Here is a 14,522-nt window from a genome sequence, read left to right on the forward strand (position 1 = left end):
CATGACCTAAGTTTGAAGACTGGTGTCAGGAATATTGATGTGTGGAAGGAGCAGGATCGTTTGGCTGGCGTTGCCCCGGGGGACAGTTGCATGACTGATGATGGCTCCATCTCCCAGCTGAAGGTGTGCTTGGAGGGGGCTCCAGCAGAAAAATAGGAGGGAGTCCATCCAGAAAAAGACCAGGATTCATCTTGCCCACCTAGGACATATAGTTTCCTTGATGGGGATGATGAAATTGGAAAAATGGGGTGCAAGTCCTCTCGGAGCAGCACTACTGTGCCCCAAGTTATGCCCTTGCAATTCCTGCCACATCAACTCCTGTACCATGTATGATTGAGCCTGGCATGTTCCCAGGAACACACCTGTAAATTTTATCTGGTATTTCCAAACCTCTTCTAGAAATGTGGAAGACAAATACAATTTCTTCCTTTTCTCTCCAATGTCTAGAACAACGTAGGCTCCAATTCGCACATCCAACCCCAGATGTCCTGAAGTTTCCCCTTCTTTGGCACTTATGCAGGAATTTAGTACTGCTGCAAGTAGCAGCTCTTCCAGATTGTAAGGAGTACACTGATAGAAATTGCTTTTAAGCAATTAAACTGTAGATTAACAAAGCATGCTTCAGTTTGTGTGGAGATGCACTTAGAGCCTGTATCCACCCGATCACACTCAGAGAACAGGCACATCTTACATAACACATTTTCCATCCATCCTCACCCCTTCAGCTGCCTGCATGGCTTTTACTGGCAGAAAGATCAGGCAGGCAATCAATGAAACAAAGCAGGAACTTCCTCTTGAGAAACTGCTGCACATAAAAGCACACCCTAATCCAATTACCAGGCTGCTCCCTAATTTCCAATAGGAACTCCAGGTCTGAATGGATTGTTTTCCACAGAGAAGCAGTGCTTGAAAAGGTCTCTGACTTATATTTAGCCTCATAGCACCATGCCAGCATGGTGCTATGAGGCTTTACTTTCTGGTTTCACACTTCAAACAATCTCAAAAAATTACAGTTGAAAGCAAGTATGAATGGCAGAATTGTCAGAGGTTTGATGGAAGGCACGGATAAGAGAAGGTTACCCAGGTACGTGACAGCGCGGACAAGTAGGTCAGGGATGTCATTCTGGCTACAAGGCGTTTCCTTCAGTCCTTCTGACACTGTGAAGGTTTTACAGTCCTAGTTTTGCACTGATTTCATATTCAGTTTTGATTACTAAAAGCAGTCCTTTTTTCTTTTTTCCTTTTTTTATGGGGCACATGTTGGCAAGATGCTGCCAAGCTGAAGTGTAACACCCACTTGGCTCCCTTCCCTCTTTTCTTTTTTTCCAAGGTAGCATCTGTGCTTGTAAAAACATGCTGCCTGAGAGGATTCATCCAGGAAACTAAAGAAAGAGCTGCAGAATTTTGGGGGAAGTGTGTGTGAGAAAATAGGAGACTGAAATAAAAATACTTGACTCCTATATGTGGTATTTTTGTACACTTCCTGGATCACATGCCTGGCAAATCCCTTGTGAATATCCTGGTTATTTTAGTTGCCAGAGCATGACCCTGAATGGCCTGTGACTACTCAGAGATATGTCTGTTGTTGGCTAAAAGCATGGTTTCAGCCATACTTTTGTTCAGGCTATTCTAAAAAGTTTTGTTATGCTCAGAAACATTTTATTGGCATGTTGCAAACCTGTGATCACTCCTCCATACAAATCAAACACTTGCTGAGGGATGAATCCTACATGGTTTGATGCTATTTTTACTCACCCCTTTGCCCTGAGTCCTGCATTGTAAAACTGTGATGGCAATGGGTCCACACAGTCTACAACCTTGCTTTTTGTATCAGTCCAGCTGTATTCTTAAAATCTTTTGTGGCTGCCCAGAGGGCTGGCTTTCAGCAGACTGTATGTTTGACATTCCTGCTTGGTAAACAGGAGTACGTCAAGCAGTGTGCATCCCTTCCCATGCCTGGAGCTGGAGAGATATCCCCTACTAGTCCCAATTTTAAGTGTAGGAGGAAATGGATAAAACAATATAAAATGTCACTGCAGCAAAACCTGCTATTTTACCAAAGATACACTCTTTCCCATCTGTCATGAAACCCTGCAATGGAGGGACAGAGCCAAAACCTTTGCATGTTCTTGGGTTTGCCTCAAAAGGCTCTAATGTCACCACACAAATTTAAGCTTTTTGGCAATTACTCCAGTACCACAGGTCTATCAGGCAGTAGCTGATCTCTGAGATGCAGAGAGGAGCCCACCCAAGGCTGCAGAACACACTCTGTGCCCATCAGAGCCTGAGGGGCTGCCAGAGACCCCTCCAAGGCACACTGAAGACACGGCTATGGAGCTGTCACCTCCCCTTGTGGGGAGCTCACTCTTCCAGTGTCCTCGAGCTCACTTCCCCACGGACCCAGCCCAGACTCTGCCTGCTGAAATGCACCAACAGCAGGCAGCATCTGGTGGCTTATCTCCCATCAAACCCTTCCATCCAGACCCCTGGCCATCCCTGAGTGATGGCACAGAAAGCAAGCACAGAGCTCGGCCTGCAATTTCCTTCCATAAAGAGTGGAACAGCTCCAGAGGTCCTGGGATTCATCACTGGTCACACAGCTCATTTTGAAGCACAGACAGAAAAGCCCATTAAGAACATCTTTTTTTAAAATAAATGAATACCTGCATTTGCTATTTTTATACACCTGTTATTATTGTCTTGCAGCAGTGCCACAGAAGTGAGCTGTAAAGATGGCATTTGTGAAAATAAAGGGTTTGGTATTTTAACTCCGTGCCCACTCCTAGAGCTAATATTGAAAGCAGGAGAAGCTGAATGGAAAAGAAAGGGCAATTCTATGAAATGGAAAATTTACTAAGAATAAAAATAGACAAAAAAGCCATACAGAGAAATCTCAAAGCCATTAAACTCAATGGCCATTCTCCCACTACCTTCAGCAAGGCTGGAATTTTACCTACTGCCTCTTTAAATCTTATTGACTCTTATAACAGTATTTTAAACCAAACAGCTGACATCCTTCTGCCCAGCCAAGGCCTTTTAAATCACTGAAATGCAGGATGGAAAAAAAATCTGCAGTGCCAGATGTGTCTAAAAACAGTCACAGTTCTTGTTGAGGCAATCTGCAGAGGAAAATGGTTAGCATTTATCATGCCTGACAAAACACTAATAGTTTATCAGTTTTGATATTATAGACTAATAACAAGCTTTTCCATGGCTACTTCATTTGCAGAGAGCATGGAGACAGGCTGTACTACTGTTACTTGATTTTAGAACAGTGCTTTTTATTTAATCCTTTCCCATCCTAGCTGGATGGAAGCACACTTCCATTATTAAATGAAATTGTAAACTAAATACTCTAGGGAAGGGGTGGTTTTGATGTATACCTGACACAGTTTTAAACCACAGATAAAATAAGACGGAGATTAAAACCATAGGGAGAGAATTTTAATTTATTTTTCTCCCCTGAAAAATATTTTACCATTATGTAATGCTGCCTAAAATGGCTAAGGCTTGTGGTAACAGCAGTAGGCAAAGCAGTGCATTTTGATTCAGTGCTGATAATATTCTGACATGCACTGGCACAGGCACTCTAATAGCACATTTTGTTTACAGCTGTTGTATTTCCAAGAGGAGAGTTTCACAGTCACTTAACACTCATGGGTACAAGGTAAAATGACAGCCCAAGTGTGTAAGAAGTCACCTTTCTAGGCAGGTAAATATTGCTTTCCAAACCTCGGTTATTAAGAGCACTTCTGCCTGCTCAGTGATACAGAGGTGCTCCTCAAGCTGCCAAGGCTGGGTTTATCCTGAATGCACAGGAATGTTTGTATAGACAGAAGCACGGGAGAAGGCACAGCTTATATTCAAACTGCTGCATCTCCCACTGAAATTCATGCTTTCTCTAAATCATTTCCCTTTTCCTTCAGAAACAAGCTTCTGTCACTCGTGGTTTCATACATTAAATGTTAATATGGAAAGAATAGTTATGTTGCATTGCTTGAAAAATCAGTGCAGGGCGTGGCTTTTAGCAGGTCTGTTCAATGGAGAAGGTAAATGCACCTTTTAGCAGATGTGCTCGATGGAAAAGGTAATGCACCTTTTAGCAGGTGTGTTCAATGTAAAAGGTAATGCACCTTTTACTAGGTGTATTCAAGGGAAAGAAGTGGAACCATCAGCCCAGTGAAATTGTTGTGGCAAAATATTTGTCTGTTTTTACTTTCTTTACCCAAATAGATTAAACCAGGCAAAATTTGGCACTTGTCTCCATCTGGTCTAATCCTGAAGGTCTACTAAAAATAAATATACCAGCTCCTTCTTTTCTTCTCCAACTGTATTTCCTTTAATTCCACCAGATGCATTTATACTCCTGAATCCAGGTGAAAAAAGGCTCAGGTTACCACTGCACGTGTCTAAATGATCAAATTATCTCGTGTTTGTATTGCAATTTGACATGATGATACTCCTTCTACAAAAAAGGATGTTTCAGTCAGTTCTAAGTAGCAACTTTCCTTCTGGTTACAATTTATTTATTACAACTGTCATTTGCTTTCATCTTGTGGTATTTTGATATCTAACATTTCATAAAGAATGCCAAAACATCCCATGAAACAAAATTCTGAGGAAATTCAGTTCTATGAATATTTCAAAATAATTTTTTTTTACATTTCAGACTAGATCAAACACAAATATTTAAATGTTGATGTTTCCTGAAAACGGATATTCTAGCATCTCATTATAACTTTAACTCTCAAATCCTTGGGAAGGCAAGGATTCCTAACAGCAAATTCACAGAAATTTGGCCTAAAATAGAGCTGCTGGGCATAAAAATACACTGTGGTGCTCCTTAATATCTATCTAACTAATTCACATCAGTGTAGTGGATGGCAAACAGCTGCTGTGCACCATTTTGAACAGTATCCTTCAAGGATGACTCTTGAGATGATCAAAGTGCCTGGAGCCCAGAGGAAGGATGGAACCAAGGGTGAGGGAAACTCCTCCCCACATTCAGAAAACAGGGTTAATTTCCCAGCCTGTTCCTTGAGGAAGTTTGATAGAATCTTGTCTCAGATGCCTTTTTTTTTTTTTAATTTTCTTTTCTTGTAGGGGAAGCAGGGGAATTGAGAAAGGAAAGAAGATTCTATCAAGAGGGAAATACCTTCAGGGTGTCAAAATGCCAAAACCAGTATCTACCATGCTCCCGGCACGTGGATGAAGTGCTGGGGTTGCAGAGTGTTACCTACAACAGCAGCAGAGTGTGGAATCCAGGCACCATAGCAGAGTTCCCCAAAAGTGACATGTGACCCTCCATCACCCTAAGGGTCAGACTGTTGGTCCCACAGGGGAACTGGGCTGCACAGTCCTTTGAGACCCCAAAGGGAGGAGAACTGCAGCTTCCCTGTGATTTCTGGTGTGCAGCAGGTCTGGGGCTGTCTGCAGTAAATTTAAGTACAGGTCTGTGAAGCCACTTCATGGCCTGCATTGTTAGCTGGAGTTCACACAGAACTCTGCTATTTAATGCTGGTCTATCTCAAAGGAGGGGCCTGAAAATGGTGAAGATGCAGTATTAGCTAGGTGCTACAAAGTGATTTAGTCAGATATAAAGAGACCTTTTTGGATGATTGTAAATCCCTTCACAATGGCAGTGCTGCAGCCAGGAATTATGGTGCATATTCCATATATCCATGGCAGCCAAACACTGGCTGTAGATCATGTTGTTTCATTCCCATAAACCTCAGAAAACAAAGGTTAGGAAAGACAAATTTTGGAGTAGCTGTAAGTAGAACATAAAAACTAGCATGACTGCAAACCATAAATGTTATTTTTTGAGGGTGCCTACTCTTGCCATTAGAGGTCATATTTAGGAAGCTGGTATGTGGTTAAAGACAAGTTGAGAAATCAGGCACAAATCAGCTTGCATTGAGTTTTGGGATCATATTTTTATGTGTAAGCAGGAAGGTGTCTTTCTTTTCTGCAAGCTTTACCTTCCTTTCAGCTTGCCCATTCTTCAGATCAAAACACAGATACTGAGCAGAGGGCAAAGAGATCAGCAAGTACTGAAAGGTTCAGGTTTGCTTGTGAAGATGGGCCCCTGTGCTCTAAAAAACACCAAGTGTCACAGCTGAGATGGCCACAACACATCATCACACAATTTCAGAAGACTTTAAGAATTCACCCATACACAGTAACACAACACCACATCAGAAGGCTTCAGGTATCTGCCCACAGAGAGTAAGACCATCTCACTTCAGCAGGCTGCAAGCTCTGCTCTTTCTTGTTCTTCAGCCCAGCCTTTTATCCCCTCATGTTGATGCATGGCACCTGTGTGCCCTCTGTTCCCTGTGGTGGTTGGTCAGTGCCCCTGGGCACTCCATGGCTCATTGCTGTCAGTGCTGTCACAGCTGTGCCCACTGGGGATGAGGCCCAGCCCCACTCCCAATCACCACAAACTGTGTGTGCCTACAACCAAACATATGTAAATGGAACCCTGTGTGCTTCTGGAATGGGACACAAATGGAAGAATCTGTAGAAATGCCTTCATGAACTCAGGTCTGCTCATCTCAATTGCACATAGAATTTCTGTTTTTATCCATAACCTTTAAGGGAACAAAATGTTATAGAAGACTGCTAACATGATAGCATAAGGGGAAAATCAACAAGTAAGGCACACAGCAAGCAAGTCTTGGGCAAGCAGAAGGGTTTGGAGCAAGCTTCATGAATTTCTCACAGTTCTGATGGAAACCCCACATGAAAAAATATACTTGGATTACAACCTCCATCCTCACCCCACATATCATTTACACCTGAATTCACTTCAAGGAGTTAAATGCTTCAGAGGTGCTGACAGCAGTAAAAAAGACTGGTCTGGTTTTTATTTTTTTAGGCTGCTCATGCTATTACTGGTGTTACAAGTTGGAATTGTTTTCCCTGTTTGTTTCCTACAGATCAGATTCTTAGCCTGGATTTATTGAATTTTCAGGCTCCCAAGCTTTAATGCAAATCAAATAGCTTTCTTTATAATGTTCACTCACAACAATACTGAATTTGTTTATTATGGGAAAAAAGCAGAAACAAATTCTGCAACTTTTGATTCACATTCATTAGCGACTGAATTAAGGGCTAAGCTTTAGAGGCACAAATGGAAATGTTCTTCCTCCTTGAGCTACATCAGTCTAAGGCAAAGAGATGTCTAGCAGTTCACCTGAGACCTAATTTAAGTTTTAATGCTAACAATTACAGGTTCCACGAGCATGACACTGGGAAATTGTAAGTAATGAAAAGACACAATTTATCTCATTATAAAACCAAAAACCCCCAGAAATCCAAAAGAACAAGGCACATTTTACCAAGCTTAGTGTGTGCAATTCAAAGTTAGAGGAGAACTCCCATAAAAAGTGAGGTATTCTCTTGAGGCTGGCAGATTAAATGAGCAATATTTCTCTCTCCCTCTCGCTTGTTTTTAAAATCTCCATAAGGCTGTTTTTATTTTGCACGCTCCTCAGGAAGAGACTGTTAGGAGTAAGTGCTGTTAAATCACATGGCACAGAGCTCTGGAGTGCTGCAGTTTCCTTCCTGGCAGGGGGCTTGTTTGTGCGGCTATTATGTGACCCCTATGACAGTGTGTCTGTCTCCCATTCCAAAAAAATTATGGAGATTTCAGCAAGATAGAGCCAAGCAGCATCTGAAGGTAAATTTGAGAGGGTTCTACAGAAGAAAAGCACTTGGGGTTGCCTGTGCTGCAGTGCCCATAGCATGGCAACCACATTGTTGCCCCAGCCTTTGCTATTTTAGAAATAAAACATCCAGTCTTCCTCACGACTCAGGAAATGCTTGAGTGGGACTTTCCACACTCCACCTTTTACAGCCCTGGAGTTAAATCACAAAAGAAGCAGCTGCAGGTTTTCATTTCAAAAACACCCAGGACAAGTGGAGGTTTGGGGGCCACGAGAGTGGCTAGGACTGACTCTGAGGTGTTTGAAAACCCCTCAGAAGAATCTAGACTGGGCTTTTTTCCTGTGTTTTGCATAACTCATCTACCACCTTTTGAGGACTTTCACTGCGCATAAAACTCAAGTATATTTTCATAAAACCTTGCAAAAAATGCAAATAGCAATTTGTAAATGCATACAAGAATTTCAAGCAACATTAAAAAGCTTCCCAATTTAAAAAAAATGTGTGAATTGTACCATTGTTCTTCCACAGGTTGGAGTGTGTGTGTCTGTGTGTGTGTGAGCACAGGTGGAGGCCGCAGCTAGACAGCATTCATGCTGCCACACAGCTGTCAAAATATTAAAGTCTATTTTTTTTTCAATTTTAGTGATTTGATGGAATAGCAGGAAAGCTTTCTACATAATCTATTTATTTAGTGTGAGAACCTCTGAGTCTGAGGAATCGAAAGGCAAGCAAATCTGCATATGCAAGGATGTAATTTCCCTCACATTTTTACAAAGCTGCAGATGAGAAATATTTTCTCTCTAGCTGTGATGGTTGCACAGTGTTCAGCTTTGTGTCTCACTTGCTAATTCCATTAAGAAGAAAGGAGAGCCTGGTTCACAAAGGCAGAACAAAAATGCACCAGTTTATATCCCATAGCTAAGCTCTGGGGCTTTATTATTCTTCAGCAGTTCAGCAAATGGCTGACACACCAGTAGACACAAAATTTAATTTAAACGGACAATGTCAAGTGGTTTACACTCCAAACTTAACCTACTTTGAAAATGTTATGATCTGGAGAAGGAATCTAGTCTGAAGTTCTCATATTTTAGTCCGGGGCAGGGGGGGTGAATTAGAAATTGTCACTATAGAAATTCAGAACTGCTGTTCTGATTCCTGGCTACTCTCCAGGCCTGTTACAGACAACGAAGATAACTGTGACTCAATTGTATTTATTTTGGAGTCCAAGACTCTTGGACTTTTGAAGGGACTCATTGAAGAGTCTGAGACTCTTCTTGATCCTTGTAACATGCGATGGCTGTCATGGCCTTCATCCCACAGCCCTGCCCCAGCCAAGGGAAGATGATGTGTTGACACAGATGGATTTTGCCCTTTTTGGTGGAGCTGTGAGTTTGCTTGGGCAACACATCCATCTGCTGGATTACTCGCCTGAGCAGCCCCGGGAGTGCCAGGACGGTCCCGGTGCCAGAAGCGCTCTGACAAAGATCCAAGGCTGTCATGCAGGTTTGAAATCCCATGGGGAGCCAGGAGGGTGAGCAGGGAACAGAGCAGCCATGAGCAGACGTGCAGCATTTTGTGCTCGTTATCAGTTTTGGGCATAGCAACAGCACTGGCAAAGTGGGGCCAAGGCTCTGCCTGCAGGAGAGTCCCAGGACTCCCCAAGAGCCCAGAAGGCACCACCTGAGGCTGCTGCCAAGGGAGCAAGGGAGAGTGCACTCCCCTCAAGGAACCCAAAAATACAGCTCAGACTGACCACTTGTGGATGCACATTTTTCACCAGAGGAGACTATTGGGGCTGAAATGCCTCCTTCCCCCTTCCACCAGTTTCTCTGCGCTGCTGGCATTCAGCTGCTGAGACTTGATCTAATCAATGCTCATATGGGGAGGTTTGTCTGGCCTGGAAGATGATATTATGGAATAGGTCTATCAAATTTGTCAGTGTCTTCGCCGACAATTTTCATGAATATATAACATTGAAATATGGCACATCCATGCTGACATATTCCTTATGGTGCTCAAAATGGCTTGAAAAAAACCCCTCTGTAATTTGATAATGAGAAAGGATAAAGTCATTAGGGGGGTAATTGCTAATATCCAGATCTTAAGAAGAGACTATAAATACTGAAGAATACAAATAAATAGGCAAATGGATTAACCAGATGAGAACTCCTTGATTGCCTGGCCTCTGAATTCCAAAATGCCACCAAAACAGCCTTATTTATGCATATAATGGGGAAATTCAAGAAAACATCCATCATGGGACTTTCAGCTCAGACACTATATTCTAAAACACACATTACACTTCAAATGCTTCAAAATGCTCTTTCATGGAAATTGCAAGATAAAGTGCATTTCTATTGGATTTGAGGGAAAAATCGCACCCATTCATTTTTTCAGTAAAACCAAATTTCTCTGCACAAACTTGATCAAGGTCAACGATCTGCCATTTGTTGAGAAGAGCAAAAATCTCCCCAAGTCATTTATAATAAATACCTTGGGGTTTCAGAAAGAGGAGAGGCCAGAACTGCACAGCAGCACAAGTGTACATTAATGGCACAGGCAGCTGTGGCAAGAGTGGAATGGTGACCCTGGAGAGGCAGGACAGGGTCAGAAAAGGAGCTCCTACAGCTCACTCTTCTCAGGTTTGCTTTCTTGTAAAAGGGGGTACCACTTTTTGGGTGATATTGGTCTGGCACTTAAGAGTGCTGGCATAAATCTTGCCTGTGTAAAGCAAGAGCCCTAGAAACTGTGGCAATGCAAACCTACTGTGAAGATTTACCCCCTGAAGGAACGAGTACCCTTGGCTTTGCAAACTAAAGATTCGTGTGTTTTTGGTGAGCATCAGCAGGCTGGCAAAAACAGGAGGGAGCAAAGATGCTGATGGAACAGGCAGTTTGAATACTTGGATATGGAAAAACTCAGCTGGTTTTTGGGACTTGTGGCTCTTTGCAGAGCTGCTGCCTTTGGGGGCCCCCGTGGTGGGTGTGCGGGGGCGGTTATGGAAAAACCCTCACTGCTCAGCCACCACAGTCCCTGCAAAGAGCATGTGGCTGCATTAGCATAATTGACAACATCAATTATGCCCACTGCTATACTCTCCCCTGGGAAAGGCTGTCCATACAAGCCAATGTTCTTAAAAGTGTGCGGTGCTCACAGTCTCGGCGATTTTTAGTGCCGTTAAATGGCAGAGAACAAAGGTATTCTGTGGAAAGCTGCAGGCTCAGGGAAATTGCTTCCAGAGGCTGAGGAACTGTTGCTTTTTCACACAAAGCTCCCCATGGTTAGGGCAGCATTTCCTGTCTGAGGTGATACAAAGGTGGGAAAAAAGTAGCACATACCACATTCTTATCACAGCCATCACCATCAAATGTTTCTGCAGCTGAAAGAACACGAGGATGGCACAGAGCTTCCTGTATGGCAAACGCTGAGGCATGAATGTTCACTGAGCCTCAGTTTTATACTGCTGCCTTCCTTTTTCCTGATTATTTCTGGAAGGCTGCTGCAGCTTTTTGATACAGCAGTCCTGTTCCCCTAAGGTCTCCTGACAGGGTTATGCCCCAGACATTTTGGGGCACTGGAAGCAAGTGGATTGCCCTGCATAAACTAGCAATTATCACCCTAAATGCTGTTACTGTATGTAAAAATGAAAAATTCAAGCCAGAGGAATAGGTGCCCACAAAATTTAACCTCAGCTAGCAGAGGCAATTGTAGCTGAGGTTAAATCAGTGAATAGACCCTGGTGAGACTGCCTAGGGAACACAGCCACCACCCTTGAGAAGCCCACTGGGGCCTGAGGCACACCAGAAGCCCCAAGAAGTGGCTTTCTAAGGAGCAACAATGGTGTCTTGCTGTGCCTGAGGTACCTGCTGGACTTCACTGCTGATTCAGGATGCCTCCATCACTCCCACGGCTGTGGGGAGGAAGGTGCCATGTGTCCTTTCCACAGGTCTCTGTCATCTCTCACTGGACCATCTGTTCTCACACTCCTTCTGACCTCCTGGTGCTTGGAGACCATTTCCACTACAGACCTGCTCCTCTGTGCCTTGGCTCTGCCCTGTCAGGTAACCCAGATTCCGCCCTCCTTGGCTCCCAGCCCCTGACAACACTTTGCTGCAGTCAATTTTCTCCTACCCACCACCTCTCCTCTTGAATGTGGGCTGAAATATCACCTCTCCTAAGCAAGAGCTTTTCTCTTCCTCCTGCTCACTTGAGCTCAAGGTGCCTTCTGTGCTCCTCCTCCTCCATGACCCATGACATGGCTTTCTATTGTCACCACTGTGATCTCCTCCTCCTTCCTAACCCCCAACCTGCCTTTCATTCCCTTCTTGTTACAACTCAGGTACTTCCTGCTGTCTCCTCTCGAGCTGATGTGGGTCCCTGCCATCCTAAAGCAAATCCACCAGGCAGCAGCAGCGTAGGACAGGCTGCACACTAAAAAGGGGCTCCAGGCCTTAATCTCAGCTTGGGGAAGCCAGCGCTTTCCTCAACTCTCCAGCAAGAAAGAGAAAGGATTTAAGATAACATTACTTGGCCTTGTTTCTAACTTAAAATAAATAATTTTGGCCTACTTGCCTTATCTCCTGTCCCCAATCCCCACAGGACACAACATTAGCCTTTCCAGCCTTTTAAGAAAACTGATTATATCTCCCATAAAATGCTGAGGGTAATCAAGAGTTTGGAGCAAAGACACTGAAGACTTTTTTCTTTGCATGTTCCTGTCTTCACCAATGGAAGGGCTCCTTGGCAGTAGGAAACACCTGGACCATGGCTCACCCTTGAACTTTTAGAAATTCATTCCAGCATTTTCTTTCCATAGCAACTTCTACCCTCCCTGCTTCACGCTGCAGCAACCCCCAACACCTTGCACTGCTCTGCCTGACTGAGACATCATTTATTCAGAGCTCTATGTTTTAATCATCACACACTGTTTTAAGCAGGAACAGAACAATCATTTCTAAGGCCGGGTACCCCACTGTCACAGGGATGGCACAGGAGATGACCAGCTGGATTAAATACTGCCTCAGCACTGTCCCAGCAGGAAATGTTCACGCCTGTGAAACCGTCACCTGGCTTTCACCCGAGCCATGCAGCTCAGGCAAACCCAGCCATCCACACCTACTCTCTCTAAACACTTCAAAACCACAGACATGTCAGGAAACTGAAGCAATGAATGCATCACCTGACCCATTTTCACCAGACCTTCCCAGAGGCTTTCGTTCTCAGTGTCAGCTGTGAACATTCGCATGCACGTGCGTGCGCACACACGTTCAATTTCTAAATCAATCCTCCCAGGCAAAGGGTGTAAAAAATGTCTCCCCAACCTCACTAGTATTTACATGTTTTTAATTTCAAGTGCCATATAGGGCTATTCAGCCATTATATTTTACTATAGCTTCTAAATAAATTAAACCCATTTATCATTAAACTCTCCACATTTTAAGAACCTTATTAACTTCATAGTTAAATGCCGACAGGTAATATCTATTATGGCAGCGTTTCATGGTATCCCAGCAGTGCTATGAGCTGGATTTTCACTTCCTTAAACCTGTATATCATGACGAAAATATGCATAATCTAGTGCACTGATTCTGTAATTTTCAATAATGTCTGCTAATTCTGGCAAATAATTTACAGTACTTATTTCCTCTGTCATACAGGTGTTTTATGGCCAGAGTAGCTGTAGGTTGACAAAAATAGAAGAAGCCCATTTATTAAGAAGAGAGTTTGTAGCAAAAGAAAGAGTAATGGAAAGGCAGTGCTTTTTTAAAGTAAACCAGGAAAACCATACTAGAAGATGAGGACACTTCACCTCAGCAAATGAAGGAAAAAAGAGACTTACACAGATCCCGTGAATTGTGATTCTCACAGAATAGGAACCGTACCTGCATAATCTGTCCTTGCATAATGCCCATCTTCTGATTTTGTAGTTGTTGTAGTATTGTCTGTGTGAAAAGAAATGTGTTGAGTTGCCTGGGGAGCCTGGACTCACTACAGCCCATGCCCCCACCAGAGTGCCCAGGCAGAGCTAACTTCCCTTGCATACACATCATCTCTGCTGGCTGCAAGGCTCTCCTGGGCCTGCCAGGTGAAAACAGCAGGATCTTTTTTCTAACAATATGTGATAACAGATTGCAGCTGGGATAAATATATCAGTCTGAAGCAGGAGTTGTCATTTCTGCTCTACTTGAAGTAATTGGGGAGTTTTAATATGTACCCTGAAATGAACTGCCACTTAGGGTGGTTAACTTTAAAGAGACAGGAGTAAACTGGAATGTATTTAATACACCTGTATACTATGGCCTTGTAAGTAGATGTACTGAGGATTTATGGGTCAGAAGCTAAGGAAAAAAGCTATTGAGAGTCTGAGCCTCAGCAGACACTTTATTTACAGGAGCTATTGAAAGGCAAATTCTCTTCATTTTCATTTTAGAGAAAAACAGGGTTTTTAAAGTCAGCTGAAGGGTTACAGGTGATGTAGTAGTGATGGGCACAGAGAAGCACTGTATTTATGGAGGAACAGAGAGAGCCTTGAGCCATGATTGGAAAACCTCCTTCCAGGCATATTGGGCATCTTGGGGCTCAGCAAGGCTCACCTGAAGAGCCAGCCCAAGCACTGTGTTTGGGAGCACCTCTTCAGAGTGTCTTCCAAGACTGCCTCATGCTGCTCCAGGTAATGGAGCACCAGAGGATCCATCCTGGGCGGCAGAATGTATCTGAGGGGCATTCCCACTGTCCTGCTCCAGCTGCTGCAGGGCAGACAGAGCTCTGGGCAAGCTGTTTGGGCAGGAGACTGGTGACTGATGCAGAACCCAGTGCAGGGCTGGGCAGTGCCCTGCTGCTGCTCTGGGCAG

The 14,522-nt window shown here is 43.6% G+C and overlaps 1 protein-coding gene across 1 annotated transcript in view; it reads right to left on the minus strand.

Moving 5' to 3' along the window:
- Positions 1-14,522, minus strand: part of TMEFF2 (transmembrane protein with EGF like and two follistatin like domains 2) — a 125,072-nt gene that overhangs the window by 17,785 nt on the left and 92,765 nt on the right. Inside the window, exon 7 of the mRNA XM_064717784.1 lies at positions 13,554-13,613. Within this exon, the coding sequence (XP_064573854.1) occupies positions 13,554-13,613 (60 nt within the window). The remainder of the gene's footprint in view (positions 1-13,553; positions 13,614-14,522) is intronic.

This window comes from Zonotrichia leucophrys, chromosome 7 (assembly GCF_028769735.1).
Source record: "Zonotrichia leucophrys gambelii isolate GWCS_2022_RI chromosome 7, RI_Zleu_2.0, whole genome shotgun sequence".
Classification (NCBI taxonomy): Eukaryota; Metazoa; Chordata; class Aves; order Passeriformes; family Passerellidae; genus Zonotrichia; species Zonotrichia leucophrys.